The sequence below is a fragment of the Balaenoptera ricei genome, chromosome 5 (assembly GCF_028023285.1).
Source record: "Balaenoptera ricei isolate mBalRic1 chromosome 5, mBalRic1.hap2, whole genome shotgun sequence".
Classification (NCBI taxonomy): Eukaryota; Metazoa; Chordata; class Mammalia; order Artiodactyla; family Balaenopteridae; genus Balaenoptera; species Balaenoptera ricei.
In genome coordinates this window covers 36,105,823-36,125,005 of record NC_082643.1, presented here as the reverse complement: position 1 = coordinate 36,125,005, position 19,183 = coordinate 36,105,823, and the positions used below count along the sequence as shown (strand labels likewise).

At 36.2% G+C, this 19,183-nt stretch overlaps 1 protein-coding gene across 7 annotated transcripts in view; it reads right to left on the bottom strand.

Moving 5' to 3' along the window:
- ARFIP1 (ADP ribosylation factor interacting protein 1) overlaps positions 1-19,183 on the bottom strand; it is a 129,564-nt gene that overhangs the window by 37,289 nt on the left and 73,092 nt on the right. For all 7 annotated transcript variants that reach the window (XR_009503258.1, XM_059922621.1, XM_059922625.1 and 4 more), the window contains one exon: positions 6,512-6,733. Coding sequence is in view for 6 of the 7 variants with exons in the window: in XM_059922621.1 (XP_059778604.1) it covers positions 6,512-6,733 (222 nt within the window). In the remaining variant the exon portion in view is untranslated. The remainder of the gene's footprint in view (positions 1-6,511; positions 6,734-19,183) is intronic.

The following is a 19,183-nucleotide window of genomic DNA, read 5'->3' as shown; positions in this document are numbered from 1 at the left end:
GAAAACTTTGATCATATCTTATTATAAGATATATCATTCAATTTGAGAATTGTGAGTTTGTTAAAAACATTTTTAAATTTCAGCTGAAAAAAATAATGTAATATTAAATTAACTAGAATTTTAGAAGATGCAAATTTAATGTTAGTGCTATAGCTACAATTAAATTTCCAGGTGACAGAATATTCAATAATTAATAAATACAGAAAGTAAAATTAGCTTTATTATGCTAAAAGCGTTTTCCATCTAAGAGAGGTCCATGTAACTCTTTACTTGGAACTCAGTCTTAAAAATTGTAGAGTCCTTGATTTGCAAATATTGGCAGATAAGGATTACATAAAAGGACTATCAATCAATGTATGTAAAAACTAAAATAAAAGGCAGAAAAGCTGAAGAGTTTTGGCACCATTTTTACAAGCTAAGTTACAATATTGAAGACTAAATAAACGTTACTGGAAATAGAATATAGGAGAAAACATTAAAAAAAACCTTAGAGTTCACACAACTGTTCTTATTTTCTTTGGTGTTCATTAAGAGGTAAAAGGCAAAATTAAAAAATCACCAAATAAGAAGAAGAAAAATATGAAACTGAGTTGGATATAAATATCATAGTTTTTCTATTCACTGTATAACAAAGTATATGTCATTGTATCATATCCCTGTAACACTGTTCATTGCTAAAAGTTCTCAACATCCACAGTTCCACATTATTAACTTTGAAAATGCCAGAAGTCCTAATTTAGCCACAGGGAGATCTATATAACCTAGAAAGCTGTGCTTTTACTAACAACAAATAAACAAAAAAACTAGAGTATTGTAAGATGAAATCACAGCAGGTTGATATGTTATACAGCAGAACTTGGCATCCTATATTTACAGATGAGAAAAACAGTCCTAAATTCAAAGCAGACAGGAGGAGTAAATGGACACTATTCTGTTTCATGAATGTAAATCTCGCCCATAATTCTGTGATGAAAATGTGTATAAAACTTCAGATTTTATTGCATAATTTGGAAACTTAATTGGCTAAAATAAAAAAGCTTTTTTATAGTAAGGTACAAGAGACATAGTAGTAAATGTTACAAAACAATTAGGATACTAGAAATAAATAAATATACATATGTATATGCATTATAAATACATAATTAAATATGCTTTTTTGGCAATGAAAATAAAATAAAACATGACTCAAACTTCATTTAGTTGATAAGTTATTTTAGTATTCTCAGTTGGACAGGGGTATTTTACACATTATTATAATAGTCAAAGGGTATACATATCAAGAACAGGGCTGTAGTTCTAATCTGTCACTGAAGAAGAAAAGCCAACATAATTCCTTGATCTAAAAATTTACTTGCTTCATATATAGAGAGAATGAAGTTTCAAAACACTTGAACTTTTTTTCTCTTCAGCAGCTCCTACATTATTTACAATATTTATCAGATGTAAATTTACCAAATATAAATGACCACCATTTCCCATTCAACTTATACATTAGGACTAAATAACAGAAGCATATGATTGGACCTAAAACACCAAGTTTTAGTAATAGGAATTATTACCTAATTAATAACAAATGAGTTATTTTAAACAATAATACAGAGCAGTAAAAAACTAGAATCACAAGAACTAATTGATAATTGATAGTAATTCGGGCTGTGGAAACTTTCCTAATCTCAATGTAGATGTTACCCTCTAATTTGAGAAAATGCAATTTAATAAGGTGCCATGGTACAACAGAACTAGGAGGAAGAAGGCATGTGATAAAATGGTAAAAGTCTAGTTTGGAAATTCAAACAGTTTGGGAATTCATATCTTGATTCTGCCACTCAATGGATTTGTGTCTCTCATGAATAACTCAAATTCTTTGGGCCTCCATTTCCTTACTAATAAAATGAAGATAATTCGCTTACAAGCTTGACAGGAAGTGTAACAAGGCAACCTGTATAAAGTTTCTGACAGATGACAGGCATTCATTAAAAGATCATTTCCTATCCCCTTCAGGAGATTTGACTTTTTTTACTGCTGGATATTGGTTGTTTCTCTAGAAAATGAAGAAACTGGACTAATCTATAAATTCTTCCTCAACCTCCAAATGTCACAATCTCAACAACAGCTATTGTAACCATCATAATTTATTTAGTGCTGCTATGTGCCAGCCCCTGCACTATGTATTTTCCAGGAATCTCAGTTAATATGGCATAAGGTGGAAGGAAGTGGACCCCAGCTCTTCTCTACTGTACTCTATAAACTCTTCCTCAAAAAGAACCAACAGGCAAAGAAGGGAGTTACTGTGTTGGCGGGTGTGACTGATCCTGATTACCAAGGAGAATTTGGACTGCCCCTCCACAATGGAGGTAAGGAAGAGTAAGCCTGGAACCCAGGCGATCCCTTACTACTACCATGTCCTGTGATTAATTTCAATGGAAAACTACAACAGTCCATTTCAGGAAGCACTGCTAATGGTCTGGACCTTTCAGGAATGATGGTTTGGGTCACCTCACCAGGCAAAGAACCATCACAGACTGAGGTGCCACCTGAGAGCAAATGCAGTATGGAATGGGTAATGGAAGAAGCTACAACCATGTGACCATCTGTAGAAATGAGGACTATAATTCTTATTTCTTCCTTACTTTATTATGAATGTTTGTGTGTGTGTGTGTGTGTGTGTGTGTGTGTGTAAAGCAAGTACCTTTGTTTTCTTCCCTCTCTTATCTTTCCTCCCTTATCACATAAGATATATTAACTTTACATCATGATATATAGCTATTGTTAACTTAACACCATAGTATTTAAGTTTCAGGAGATCAAGGAAAAAAGTGATCCTCACCCAAGGACTTTGCATCATCTTCTAGGGAAAGAGTTACTGTGTCTTTGATAGTACACAGGATAGTTATATCACATTAGGTGGAAGTAAGACTTTATTGTCTTGATTTGGAGATTAAGTGTGGTTTAAAGAGATGCATATAAGTGCTGCTAAGTTGACAAAGGGTGGACTGTGATGGTTAATTTTATGTGCCCACTTGATAAGACTATGGTGTCCAGTTGTTTGGTCAAACATCAGTCTAGATGTTGCTATGAAGGTGCAGATTTTGTGATGTGATCAACATTTACAATAATAAACACTGAAGACGTGGTTTAAAGTTGACTTTAAAGAGATTATCCTCCATAACATGATGGGCCTCATCTAATCAGCTGAAGGTCTTAAGAGCAAAAGTTTGAGGTTTCCTGGAGAAGAAGGAATTCCGTCTTCACACTGTAACACAGAAATCTTGTCCAAGTTTCCAGCCTTCTGGCCTACCCTATGGATTGCAGACTTGCCAATCCCTATAATAGTGTCAGCCAATTCCTTAAAATAAATCTTTTGGGTGTGTGTGTGTGTATGTGTGTATCTCCTATTGATTCTCTTTCTCTGGAAAACCTTGAATGATACAAAAACATCCTCCTTGTAAATGTTGATTCCAGATTTCAAATTCATCTCCAGTAGGTTCTAGTTTACCATTACTTTTACATTTATAAATACCAATTAGAATGTTCAATTCAATGAATTAAAAAAAATTTCTATATTATATGTTTCCTTCAAATCACTTTTGTATACACACTTACTTTCAGCATTTGTTCACTAACAAATATATCAAGTACATTTTGGTGCATAAACATCATAGAAGAAGTAATATCATGTCTTCTTAGCAAAATAGGATGGTCCAGATTCTTTAAAAAAATGTTGCATGTTGGAGTTGTTCCTGTTGAACAACTAACTAAATGAAAATACCTGGGATAGTTTGTGTGTCAACTTGGTTGGGTCATGGTGTCCAAATATTTGGTCAAACATAATTCTGATGTTTCTGTGAGGGTGTTTCTGAATGAGATTTATATTTTAATTGGTGTACTGTCAGTAAAGCAGACTGCCCTCCATAACGTGAGGGGGTGTCATGCAATCAGTTGAAGACCTTAATAGAACAACGACTGACCTCCCCTGGACAAGAAAGAATTCTGCTAGCAGGCTGCCTTTGGACTTGCACTGCTACTCTTTCCTGGGTCTCCAGCCTGCCAGCCTACCCTGCAGATTTTGGACGTACCAGCCTTGCCAATCATGTGAACCAATTTCTTAAAATAAATCTCTATATAGCTATATATGCTGTTGATTCTGTTTCTCTGGAGAATCTTGACTAATACAATACCGTATTTCCTTTTGTCCTTAAAAATACATTATTATTCAATGACTCTTTAAGAAAATTCACGTAGGATATCATCATTGGAATACTTATAGCCTGCAATTTCACTGATATTATCAATTTTGCCATCATTGTTAAGAGTCAATACTGCTATCTCTTTGCAGTCATCTTCTGATTTGTGTATTAATTGTGAAATGTATTCATCTGGTATTGTAGTCTCTTTCCATTATGTGCAAAAATGAAAAATTCCAAAATTCTTAATTGTGTTGCATGAACATTAAAAAAAAAAACAACTACATAAATAGTTTCTCCAGATTTCTTTTTGGCAATGCAAACAAACAAAAAGTATTTATCTCACTATTGTATCATTCTTCTAGGCAATGCTGTCATTCTTTAGTTTTCTTATTGTCTTAGTCACTTTTAACGTGGTAGGAAAAAACTGATGAGTAATAATGAAATAGTTCCTAAGGTGGTGAAACAGCAAAATGTTTTAAGATATAGGAAAATAGGATCATTAAGATCCCATATCGTGTCTTTGATTTCCAATGGACCCATATGGTAGTTGCAAGATAACAAGTTTTATTCTATTAAAAACATAAGTAAATTTTCTCATTGGAAGACCTCTAAGAAAGAATAAAGTCATGAAATACCAATCCTTACAAAGAGTTAGAAATGCTCAAATAAAAAACTCAAAAATTCAAACTGGGTCCAATGGACTTGAATACTGAGGATTACCCTCTCAGTTCTGTTTTAAAAAAAAGGACTTCACATCTGTAAAAGAAAGATAATAAAAGTACTACTAGCTAAGACTGAGCATTAGATGAGCTAATACACATATAAACCACTGTATCTGGTGTATAGTAAGTCCCCAATCTCTGTTAACTATTATAATTAATAGGTTCTACTGAATATAGCATCAGTGATAACATTACTGCAACACTTCCCCAGACCCTATACTCTGGCTACCTCTCTCCATACTGTGGGGATTTTCCTCTGGGTCACAGGCCATCTAAAGATTCCACTTAAAGAGACAGCAAGAGATCATGGAAAGGGACTTCCCTTGTGATCCAGTGGTTAAGAATCTGTCTTGCAATGCAGAGGACGCTGGTTCAATCCCTGGTCGGGGAACTAAGATCCCACATGCCATGGGGCAACTGAGCCTGCGTGCCACAACTAGAGAGCCCATGCGCCACAACTACCGAGCCCACTTGCCCTGGAGCCTGCGCACCTCAACAAAGAGCCTGTGCGCTGTGTGCTGCAACTAAGACCCGACGCAGCCAAAAAATAAATATTTTTTTTAAAATGCTATTAATTCTTATTTTTAAAGAAAAGAGATCATGGAGCAACAAAAAGGCCTGGATATAAATTCCAATTCTATCTTTCATTTGTTTTGTGAGTTTATAAAAACTACGTAACCTCTCTTGGCCTCAACTTCCTCATCTATAAATAGGGGATAACATTTCTTGCAGTGTTAGATAAATTACATGATATAATGGTTATAAAGCACCTAGCCCATTATATTGAAATTGTGGATACTCAATAATTGCAGCTGTTATGATAACTCAGCTTCCTAAATATTAGTTTCATTCTTCTTTTTGACTGTCTAATGACTCAGTTAGAATTGAATCTCAATGTTTTTCTCAATATTGTCATCTGCAGCCAAACTTTCTTTGTCCAAGATTCTAGATATTATCAAATGATTTAATGCTCTAAATTATCTAACTGTGCAAGTTAGAAGTCTGTAGGCAAGGAATTTCTGTACCTTTTGGCTTCACATGAGTTAAAAAAAAAAAGACATAAAAGGAGTCACTTAAGATATCATAAGAAATTGTTAATAATGCTTTGCTGAATACTTATATAGATATATACAGAAAAATAATTTCATTCTAAAATTCATAATTTTACACTAATGATTTCAGTAAAAGTGTATCACAAATCCAGTCAAGCAAGCTACTCTTTGCTCAGGACATTCAGAGACTACGTAGGAGATTTTCAATAGGTGCTTGAATTTACTTTTTACCCACGCCCAGCTATATATACATAGCTATGATTCTTTCTAGGCTCAAGCAGGCTGAGTACTCTTTTTCCTTTCCTTTACCAAGTTCCCTTCCCCTGAAACCTCCAGATGACATCTTCTTTAGGGTACAACTGGACCACTATGTTGATAAAAGTCAGTTGGGCCTTCTTGAAAATTATATGAAATATCTTAAAGAACACCACAAGATTACAATTTTATTAAGAATTCAGCAAATCAGAAATGTAACAACTTACCTCTTAGTATACTCCTATTGCCATTTTCATCCCCCTCACCCCCCAATATTTATTTCAAATAATCTTACATGGAGTTCTAGTGACTTCAAACTCAGGTCAGCAAATGCATCTCCAAGTTGCCTTTGGGTATGCACCATCTGGAAAAGCTGGGTTGACAATGTCTGAGCCAGTTTTAGAATATTTTCATATTTTTTCTTGTTATCTCTTAATATATCAATCTGAGCTTCAAGTTCAAGGTCCACAGTTCTTGATCCACGGCCCAGCTTCTCAGAGATAATTTGTCGAGTGCACTAAAAGTGGAAAGATATACTTTGTTTAGGAAGAAAAAAAAGAACAAAAGAAAAAAAACAGTAATACAGCAATCCAAAGTGCAAATGCTGGAGCATATGGCATACACCATTTTTGGCTTCAAACAAGCTAGCCTAACAAACTGAAAATTGTCAGCCCCCTTAGAGGTTCATCAGGACTCAGAAAGTAAATTTATCAGACATGTTTATTAACTATTACTTATTATAGGAAGTTTTAAGACTTATCTAGCTAATTCATATACTGCCAGATGAGCTCTCTCACATAATCATATTTCAAGCTTTGTGCACTTCAGTAGATTACTGAAAACAACCAAGATACTCGGCACTGATTTAAGAACAATACTGGACTATTAATATAGGGATAATAAGAATACCAAAATTCTACTCTCTTATTCGTTTCAAATGCTTTTTTTCCTTCTATTTTCCCCTTAAATAGCTGTGTATATGTGTGTGAGTAGGAAGAATGAGGGGAACAAAGGAAGGAGAAAGAAGAAAGAGGAGGTGGAGAGGGAGGGAAGGGGGAGGGACAGAGAAAGAGAAAGAGGTAGTGATTACAGACTCCTGAATTGTTCTACTTTTGCCCAGATAAAATTAAATTATGTTATTCTATTCTATGTTATTCTATCTCTGTCCCAGAAATAATGATACAGGAATTTACAATTTTTTAAAGTACCTAAACTTTAGAGCACATGAAAATAAGTTTTCTAGTAATTTTTGATAGAAATAAAAAATTACAAGCAAATTCACTACTCAACAATACATTTTTAGAGTAACAATGTAGGGCATTAATGTAATCCTTATCATTTAAATCTAACAAAAATATTCTAAAAAGTAGTAAATAAGTTTTACAATTTTTAAAATTTGCAAATTTGTACTTTTATCATGTCTTTCAAAGGTTTGGTCAGAGAATTAATATATATTGTAAAAGTTAAAATAATGAATGAAATAAAAATGAAATTCCTGGGCTTCCCTGGTGGCGCAGTGGTTGAGAATCTGCCTGCCAATGCAGGGGACACAGGTTCGAGCCCTAGTCTGGGAAGATCCCACATGCCGCGGAGCAGCTGGGCCCATGAGCCACAATTACTGAGCCTGCGCGTCTGGAGCCTGTGCTCCACAACAAGAGAGGCTGCAATAGTGAGAGGCCTGCGCACCGCGATGAAGAGTGGCCCCAGCTTGCCACAAATGGAGAAAGCCCTCACACAGAAACGAAGACCCAACACAGCCATAAATAAATAAATAAATTAATTTAAAAAAAATGGAATTCCTCTTCCGTCCTTTAATTTAACTAAATAGTAGAAAACTATTAATAGTTTGATGGGTAGTCTACACTCTCCTTTAAACCTATATAATCACATATATAATATTCTTAAAGTAAACATGAGCCTATGTTATGCTATACATAATATCCTGAGCATTTCTTTTCTAAGAACGAATATCTTGAGACTTTTCCTTGTCAATACACATAAATTTATATTTAGCTATTCATATTTTTCTATTCTAAAATTGAAATGAACTCTCCGACACATTCTCTCTTAACATCAACTAAGGATTTTTATGAATACACATTTTTTATAAAGGAGTTCTTTTTTTAAAAAGCAGAGAGAGGAGGAACCAAGATGGCGGAGTAGAAGGACGTGCTCTCACTCCCTCTCGCGAGAACACCAGAATCACAACTAGCTGCTGGAAAACCATCGACAGGAAGACACTGGAACTCACCAAAAGAGATACCCCACATCCAAAGACAAAGGAGAAGCCACAATAAGATGGTAGGAGGGGCGCAATCACAGTAACATCAAATCCCATAACTGGTGGGTGGGTGACTCATAGACTGGCAAACACTTATACCACAGAAGTCCACCCACTGGAGTGAAGGTTCTGAGCCCCACGTCAGGTTTCCCAACCTGGGGGTCCGGCAACGGGAGGAGGAATTCCTAGAGAATCATACTTTGAAGCCTAGTGGGAATTGACTGCAGGACTTCGACAGGACTGGGGGAAACAGAGACTCCACTCTTGAAGGGCACACACAAAGTACTGTGCACATCGGGACCCAGGGGAAGGAGCAGTAACCCCAGGGGAGACTGAACCAGACCTACCTGCCAGTGTTGGAGGGTATCCTGCAGAGGTGGGGGGTGGCTTTGTTTCACCGTGGGGACAAGGACACTGGCAGCAGAAGTTCTGGGAAGTACTCCTTGGCGTGAGCCCTCCCAGAGTCTGTCATTAGCCCCACCAAAGAGCCCAGGTAGGCTCCAGTGTTGGGTTGCCTCAGGCCAAACAACCAACAGGGAGGGAAGCCAGCCCACCAATCAACAGTCAAGTGGATTAAAGTTTTACTGAGCTCTGCCAACCAGAGAAACAGTCAGCTCTACCCACCACAGTCCCTCCCATCAAGCCTCTTAGATAGCCTCATCCACCAGAGGGCAGACAGCAGAAGCAAGAAGAACTACAATCCTGCAGCCTGTGGAACAAAAACCACATTCACAGAAAGATAGAAAAGATGAAAAGGCAGAGGGCTATGTACCAGATGAAGGAACAAGATAAAACCCCAGAAAAACAACTAAATGAAGTGGAGATAGGCAACCTTCCAGAAAAAGAATTCAGAATAATGATAGTGAAGATGATCCAGGACCTCGGTAAAAGAATGGAGGCAAAGATCGAGAAGATGCAAGAAATGTTTAACAAAGACCTAGAAGAATTAAACAACAAACAAACAGAGATGACCAATACAATAACTGAAATGAAAACTGTGTACCTTCTAGTGTACTAGAAGGAATCAATAGCAGAAAAATTGAGGCAGAAGAACGGATAAGTGACCTGGAAGACAGAATAGTGGAATTCACTTCTGCAGAACAGAATAAAGAAAAACGAATGGAAAGAAATGAAGACAGCCTAAGAGACCTCTGGGACAACATTAAACGCAACAACATTTGCATTATAGGGGTCCCAGAAGGAGAAGAGAGAGAGAAAGGACCCGGGAAAATATTTGAAGAGATTATAGTTGAAAACTTCCCTAACATGGGAAAGAAAATAGCCACCCAAGTACAGGAAGCACAGTGAGTCCCATACAAGATAAACCCAAGGAGAAACACGCTGAGACACATAGTAATCAAATTGGCAAAAATTAAAGACAAAGAACAATTATTGAAAGCAGCAAGGGAAAAATGACAAATAACATACAAGGGAACTCCCATAAGGTTAACAGCTGATTTCTCAGCAGAAACTCTGCAAGCCAGAAGGGAGTGGCATGATATACTTAAAGTGATGAAAGGGAAGAACCTACAACCAAGATCACTCTACCCGGCAAGGATCTCATTCAGATTCGATGGAGAACTCAAAAGCTTTACAGACAAGCAAAAGCTAAGAGAATTCAGCACCACCAAACCAGCTCTACAACAAATGCTAAAGGAACTTCTCTAAGTGGGAAACACAAGAGAAGAAAAGGACCTACAAAAACAAACCCCAAACAATTAAGAAAATGGTCATAGGAACATACATATCGATAATTACCTTAAATGTTAATGGATTAAATGCTCCAACCAAAAGACACAGGCTTGCTGAATGGATACAAAAACAAGACCCATATATATGCTGTCTATAAGAGACCCACTTCAGCCCTAGAGACACATACGGACTGAAAGTGAGGGGATGGAAAAAGATATTCCATGCAAATGGAAATCAAAAGAAAGCTGGAGTAGCTATACTCATATCAGATAAAATAGACTTTAAAATAAAGAATGTTACAAGAGACAAGAAAGGACACTGCATAATGATCAAGGGATCAATCCAAGAAGAAGATATAACAATTATAAATATATATGCACCCAAAAAAGGAGCACCTCAATACATAAGGCAGCTGCTAACAGCTATAAAAGAGGAAATCGACAGTAACATAATAATAGTGGGGGACTTTAACACCTCACTTACACCAATGGACAGATCATCCAAAATGAAAATAAATAAGGAAACAGAAGCTTTAAATGACACAATAGACCAGATAGATTTAAATGATATTTATAGGACATTCCATCCAAAAACAGCAGATTACACTTTTTTCTCAAGTGCACACAGAACATTCTCCAGGATACATCACATCTTGGGTCACAAATCAAGCCTCAGTAAATTCAAGAAAACTGAAGTCATATCAAGCATCTTTTCTGACCACAACACTATGAGATTAGAAATGAATTACAGGGAAAAAATTGTAAAAAACACAAACACATGGAGGCTACACAATATGTTACTAAATAACCAAGAGATCACTGAAGAAGTCAGAGGAAATAAAAAAATACCTAGAGACAAATGACAATGAAAACACGACGATCCAAAACCTATGGGATGCAGCAAAAGCAGTTCTAAGAGGGAAGTTTATAGCTGTACAAGCCTACCTAAAGAAACAAGAAAAATCTGAAGTAAAAAATCTAAATTTACACCTGAAGGAACCAGAGAAAGAAGAACAAACAAAACCCAAAGTTAGCAGAAGGAAAGAAATCATAAAGATCAGAGCGGAAATAAATGAAATAGAAACAAAGAAAACAATAGCAAAGATCAATAAAACTAAAAGCTGGTTCTTTGAGAAGATAAACAAAATTAATAAGCCATTAGCCAGACTCATCAAGAAAAAGAGGGAGAGGACTCAAATCAATAAAATTAGAAATGAAAAAGGAGAAGTTACAACAGACACCGCAGAAATACAAAGCATCCTAAGAGACTACTACAAGCAACTCTATGCCAATAAAACGGACAACCTGGAAGAAATGGACAAATTCTTAGAAAGGTATAACCTACCAAGACTGAACCAGGAAGAAACAGAAAATATGAACAGACCAATCACAAGTAATGAAATTGAAACTGTGATTAAAAATCTTCCAACAAACAAAAGTCCAGGACCAGATGGCTTCACAGGTGAATTCTATCAAACATTTAGAGAAGAGCTAACACCCATCCTTCTCAAACTCTTCCAAAAAATTGCAGAGGAAGGAACACTCCCAAACTCATTCTATGAGACCACCATCACCCTGATACCAAAACCAGACAAAGATACTACAAAAAAAGAAAATTACAGACCAATATCACTGATGAATATAGATGCAAAAATCCTCAACAGAATACTAGCAAACAGAATCCAACAACACATTAAAAGGATCATACACCACGATCAAGTGGGATTTATCCCAGGGATGCAAGGATTCTTCAATATATGCAAATCAATCAATGTGATACACCATATTAACCAACTGAAGAATAAAAACCATATGATCATCTCAATAGATGCAGAAAAAGCTTTTGACAAAATTCAACACCCATTTATGATAAAAACTCTCCAGAATGTGGGCATAGAGGGAACCTACCTCAACATAATACAGGCCACATACGACAAACCCACAGCAAACATCATTCTCAATGGTGAAAAACTGAAAGCATTTCCTCTAAGATCAGGAACAAGACAAGGATGTCCACTCTCACCACTATTATTCAACATAGTTTTGGAAGCCCTAGCCACGGCAATCAGAGAAGAGAAAGAAATAAAAGGAATCCAAATCGGAAAACAGGAAGTAAAACTGTCACTGTTTGCAGATGACATGATACTATACATAGAGAATCCTAAAACTGCCACCAGAAAACTACTAAAGCTAATCAATGAATTTGGTAAAGTTTCAGGATACAAAATGAATGCACAGAAATCTCTTGCATTCCTATACACTAATGATGAAAAATCTGAAAGAGAAATGATGGAAACACTCCCATTTACCATTGCAACAAAAAGAATAAAACACCTAGGAATAAACCTACCTAGGGAGACAAAAGACCTGTACACAGAAAACTATAAGATGCTGATGAAGAAATTAAGGATGATACCAACAGATGGAGAGATATACCATGTTCTTGGATTGGAAGAATCAATATTGTGAAAATGACTATACTACCCAAAGCAATCTACAGATTCAATGCAATCCCTATCAAATTACCAATGGCATTTTTTACAGAACTAGAACAAATCATCTTAAAATTTGTATGGAGACACAAAAGACCCCGAATAGCCAAAGCAGTCTGGAGGGAAAAAAACGGAGCTGGAGGAATCAGACTCCCTGACTTCAGACTATACTACAAAGCTACAGTAATCAAGACAATATGGTACTGTCACAAAAACAGAAACATAGATCAATGGAATAAGATAGAATGCCCAGAGATAAACCCACGCACCTATGGTCAACGAATCTATGACAAAGCAGGCAAAGATATACAATGGAGAAAAGACAGTCTCTTCAATAAGTGGTGCTGGGAAAACTGGACAGCTACATGTAAAAGAATGAAATTAGAACACTCCCTACCACCATACACAAAAATAAACTCAATATGGATTCGAGACCTAAATGTAAGACCAGACATTATAAAACTCTTAGAGGAAAACACAGGAAGAACATTCTTTGACATAATTCACAGCAAGATCTTTTTTGATCCACCTCCTAAAGTAATGGAAATAAAAACAAAAATAAACAAATGGGACATAATGAAACTTCAAAGCTTTTGCACAGCAAAGGAAACCATAAACAAGACGAAAAGACAACTCTCAGAATGGGAGAAAATATTTGCAAATAAATCAACGGACAAAGGATTAATCTCCAAAATATATAAACAGCTCATGCAGCTCAATATTTAAAAAACAAACAACCCAATCCAAAAATGGGCAGAAGACCTAAATAGACATTTCTCCAAAGAAGACATACAGATGGCCAAGAAGCACATGAAAAGCTGCTCAACATCACTAATTATTAGAGAAATGCAAATCAAAACTACAGTGAGGTATCACCTCACACCAGTCAGAATGGCCATCATCAGAAAATCTACAAAGAACAAATGCTGGAGAGGGTGCGGAGAAAAGGGAACCCTCTTGCACTGTTGGTGGGAATGTAAATTGATACAGCCACTATGGAGAACAGTACGGAGGTTCCCTAAAAAACTAAAAATAGAATTACCATATGATCCAGCAATCCCACTACTGGGCATATACCCAGAGAAAACCATAATTCAAAAAGAGTCATGTACCACAATGTTCATTGCAGCTCTATTTACAATAGCCAGGTCATGGAAGCAACCTAAATGCCCATCGACAGACGAATGGATAAAGAAGATGTGGTATATATATATAAAATGGAATATTACTCAGCCATAAAAAGGAACGAAATTGAGTCATTTGTTGAGACGTGGATGGATCTAGAGACTGTCATACAGAGTGAAGTAAGTCAGAAAGAGAAAAACAAATATCGTATATTAACGCATGTATGTGGAATCTCGATAAATGGTACAGATGAACTGGTTTGCAGGGCAGAAGTTGAGACACAGATGTAGAGAACAAACGTATGGACACCAAGGGGGGAAAACTGAGGTGGGGTGGGGATGGTGGTGTGCTAAATTGGGCGATTGGAATTGACATGTATACACTGATGTGTATAAAATTGATGACTAGTAAGTACCTGCAGTATAAAGAAACAAACAAACAAACAAAAAAAACAACTAATAACTAAACTTTCTTTTGGTTATTTATATGGAAATGTGTTAATATAAATGTTTCAGACATTACATGAAATTTCTAAAAATATTATATGTTCTGGTATAATGTTATAAGTCATAATTCTAGTTATTACTTTGAAATGTATATCTCAGAAATAACTAAATTACCTTGTCAATTACATTATTATGAACTTTCATCAAATCCTTAACCGTGGTCATTTTTAAGTCTTTTGTCATTTACAGACAGTTCTGGGTGTACTCTGATGCTTTTGCAAATATGTTCCTATAAAAGGGTTTCATCTTCAAGGAATTCATGGAAAAGACTCTTACAAGTACAGGTTTCTGGTAACTGACTATACTGCTGAACTTAATGAATAAGCATCTTCAGAACTCTAATGGAAAACTGATGAATTCATAAAAGTGCTAACAAAAGATCAAGATGAAAAAAAAATTAATTACATGGGACTGAGTGAACTGATGAGGATGATTATAATTTTTGTGACTTTCTGTTTGAATAAAAAAAAAAATCCCACAAGTACTCAGAGGCAAAAAATATACAAATCAATTTTCACTGCAAAGTAAAGGAGCTGTTACAGTAGAGGATTACTGGACTGAATGTCAATATTATGACATAGTATTGAGTGTGTTTCGTGTTTGGTAATTGCAATCATTGTTGCTTTTGTTGTAGTCATCCATTTAAAAGAAAAAAAAGATGTTAAAAAAAAAAAGAAAGAGTGATGAGCAAACAAATTGTTAAATATGTAACCGAATAAACATACAATTGAATAAATCACTAAATAAATAAAAAAAGCAGAGAAATTAACTATACAGAAAATGATAGGAAGGTGAGAGGTCAAACTCACAGAAGGGAGATAAAACTATTTCTATGGAAAACACACAAACACTCCTGGGAGATGAAAATCACATCAAGAGAAAAGTTTAACTGCAGACTTCGTGATTTTAACAAGAGACACATCAGCAAGAAATAATATCTGAAATGGTAAAAAGATAAAGGAGATATACCACTCATTCCCACTTTTCATCCACACCAGGATTTTCCCTATGCAACAGAATATTATCAGAGGCATTTACTCTGCTGGCAAGCCAAAGCATGTGGTACCTTCCAAGGCAACCCAGATATAATAGTCTGTTGAAAATCAAGAAGCCAGAATTCACTGAAGGAGTTTGGTAGACTGGGCAAAATGAAAGAAATGTCTACTGTTGTGTAAGTGGTCATTTTTTCATAGAAATAATGGTTACAAGCAGACAGTAGGGTCAAAGGTTTAATGAGGAAATGTTTTTTGTTTTCAGGAAGCTACAGCAGTGGGAAAAGTAAGGCAACAGTGAATATGGAGGCATAAGATAAATCTGGACACTTGAAACAAATTTTGAAACTGAACTTACAGAGCTTGTATTTCAACACAGATAACTACTCTTAAGGAAAATCTAAGAAATCTGGAAGTGAGAGTGCTACAGATAGCCTACATGGAGCTACTGTGTAAAGAAAGCTGCAGTGAGAAAATATAAAGGTGCTAGGCATTTCCCCACTCATCAGGGTCCCAGAGCAAGTTTCTCATATGATCAATAAAAAAAACAGATTTTTATTTAAGTTGCTTCCCAGTAAATACTGAAATTGAAATGCAAAATTAGAGGTCAGTATATATTATAAAGCGAGTTTAAAACAGAAGAGAATTAAGAATCTCAGTTCTTTACCCTTCTCCAAGTCCCTGAAAATGTATATGACTTACAGTGAGCTGGTGGTCCTACCCAGTTTTCCATACTTATAAATTAAGAATTCATTTTGGAGTTGCTGGGAGAGCTTTCTCAGAAGCATGGAGTGACACTTTGTCTCCAGGAAAAGGTGTTTCTTTGTCTTTTTTTTTTTTTTGGCGGTGTCTTGCAGGATCTTAGTTCTCCGACCAAGGATCGAAGCCGTACCCTCGGCAGTGAAAGCTCGGAGTCCTAACCACTGGATGGCTAGGGAATTCCCAGGAAGAGCCGTGCGGCTGACAGGGTCGTGGTGCTCCAGCCGGGTGTCAAGCCTTAGCCTCTGAGGTGGGAAAGCCGAGCTCAGGAAATTGGACTACCAGAGACCTCCAGGGCCCAGGTACTATCAATTGGCAAGAGCTTTCCCAGAGAACTCCGTCTCAATGTTAAGACCCACCTCCACTCAATGACCAGCAAGCTCCCGTGCTGGGAACCCCATGCCAAACAACTAACAAGACAGGAACACAACCCCACCCATTAGCAGAGAGGCTACCTAAAATCATAAGTTCACAGACACTGAAAACATACCACTGGACATGATCCTGCCCACCAGAAAGACAAGATCTAGCCCCACCCACCAGAACACAGGCACCAGTCCCTTCCACCATGAAGCCTACACAACTCACTGAACCAACCTTACCCACTGGGGGCAGACACCAAAAACAACGGGAACCTGCAGACTGCAAAAAGGAGACCCCAAACACAGTAAGTTAAGCAAAATGAGAAGACAGAGAAACACAAGCAGATGAAGGAGCAAGGTAAAAACCCACCAGACCAAACAAATGAAGAGGAAATAGGCTGTCTACCTGAATAAGAATTCAGAGTAATAATAGTAAAGATTATCAAAAATCTTGGAAATAGAATGGAGAAAATACAAGAAACATTTAACAAGGACCTAGAAGAACTAAAGAGCAAACAAACAATGATGAACAAACCAATAAATGAAATTAAAAATTCTCTAGAAGGAATCAATGGAGAGTAACTGAGGCAGAAGAACGGATAAGTGACCTGGAAGATAAAATAGTGGAAATAACTACCAAAGAGCAGAACAAAGAAAAAAGAATGAAAAGAATTGAGGACAGTCTCAGAGACCTCTGGGATAACATTAAACACACCAACATTTGACTTATAGGGGTTTCAGAAGAAGAAGAGAAAAAGAAAGGGACTGAGAAAATATTTGAAGAGATTATACTTGAAAACTTCCCTAATATAGGAAAGGAAATAGTCATTCAAGTTCAGGAAGCACAGAGAGTCCCATACAGGGTAAATCTAAGAAGAAACATGCCAAGACACATATTAATCAAACTATCAAAAATTAAATACAAAAAAAATATTAAAAGCAGCAAGAGAAAAGCAACAAATAACATACAAGGGAATCCCCATAAGGTTAACAGCTGATCTTTCAGCAGAAACTCTGCAAGCCAGAAGGGAGTGGCAGGACATATTTCAAGTGATGAAAGCGAAAAACCTACAACCAAGATTACTCTACCCAGCAAGGATTTCATTCAGATTTGGCGGAGAAATTAAAACTGTTACAGACAAGCAAAAGCTAAGAGAATTCAGCACCACCAAACCAGCTCTACAACAAATGCTAAAGGAACGTCTCCAGGCAGGAAACACAAGAGAAGGAAAAGACCTACAATAACAAACCCCAAACAATTAAGAAAATGGTAATAGGAACATACATATCGATAACTACCTTAAATGTAAATGGATTAAATGTTACAACCAAAAGACACAGACTGGCTGAATGGATACAAAAACAAGAGCCATATATATGCTGTCTACAAGAGAACCACTTCAGACCTAGGGACACATACAGACTGAAAGTGAGGGGATGGAAAAAGATATTCCATGCAAATGGAAATCAAAAGAAAGCTGGAGTAGTAATTCTCATATCAGACAAAATAGACTTTAAAATAAAGACTATTAAAAGAGACAAAGACACTACATAATGATCAAGGGATCAATCCAAGAAGAAGATATAGCAACTGTAAATATTTATGCACCCAACATACATAAACATACATGCACTCAATACATAAGGCAAATGCTAACAGCCATAAAAGGGGAAATCGACAGTAACACAATCATAGTAGGGGACTTTAACACCCCACTTTCACCAATGGACAGATCATCCAAAATGAAAATAAATAAGGAAACACAAGCTTTAAATGACACGTTAAACAACATGGACTTAACTGATATTTATAGGACATTCCATCCAAAAACAACAAGAAACACTTTCTTCTTGTGCTCATGGAACATTCTCCAGGATAGAGAATATCTTGGGTCACAAATCAAGCCTTGGTAAATTTAAGAAAACTGAAATCATATCAAGTATCTTTTCTGACCACAACACTATGAGACTAGATAACAATTACAGGAAAAAAACTGTAAAAAATACAAACACATGGAGGCTAAACAATACACTAATAAATAACCAAGCGATCACTGAAGAAATCAAAGAGGAAATCAAAAATTACCTAGAAACAAATGACAATGAAAACACAACGGCCCAAAACCTATGGGATGCAGCAAAAGCAGTTCTAAGAGGGAAGCATAGCAATACAATCCTACCTCAAGAAACAAGAAAAATCTCAAATAAACAACCTAACCTTCAATGTAAAGCAATTAGAGAAAGAACAAAAAAACCCCAAAGTTAGCAGAAGGAAAGAAATCATAAAGAGCAGAGCAGAAATAAATGAAGTAAACAATAGCAAAGATCAATAAAATTAAAATCTGGTTCTTTGAGAAGATAAACAAAATTGATAAACTATTAGCCAGACTCATCAAGAAAAAAAGGGAGAAGACTCAAATCAATAGAATTAGAAATAAAAAAGGAGAAGTAACAACTGACACTGCAGAAATACAAAGGATCATAAGAGATTACTACAAGCAACTATATGCCAATAAAATGGACAACCTGGAAGAAATGGACAAATTCTTAGAAAAGCACAATCTTCCGAGACTGAAGCAGGAAGAAAGAGAAAATATGAACAGACCAATCACAAGTAATGAAATTGAAACTGTGATGAAAAATCTTCCAGGAAACAAAAGTACAGGACCAGATGGCTTCACAGGTGAATTCTATCAAACACTTAGAGAAGAGCTAACATCTATCGTTTTCAAACTCTTCCAAAATATAGCAGACGGAGG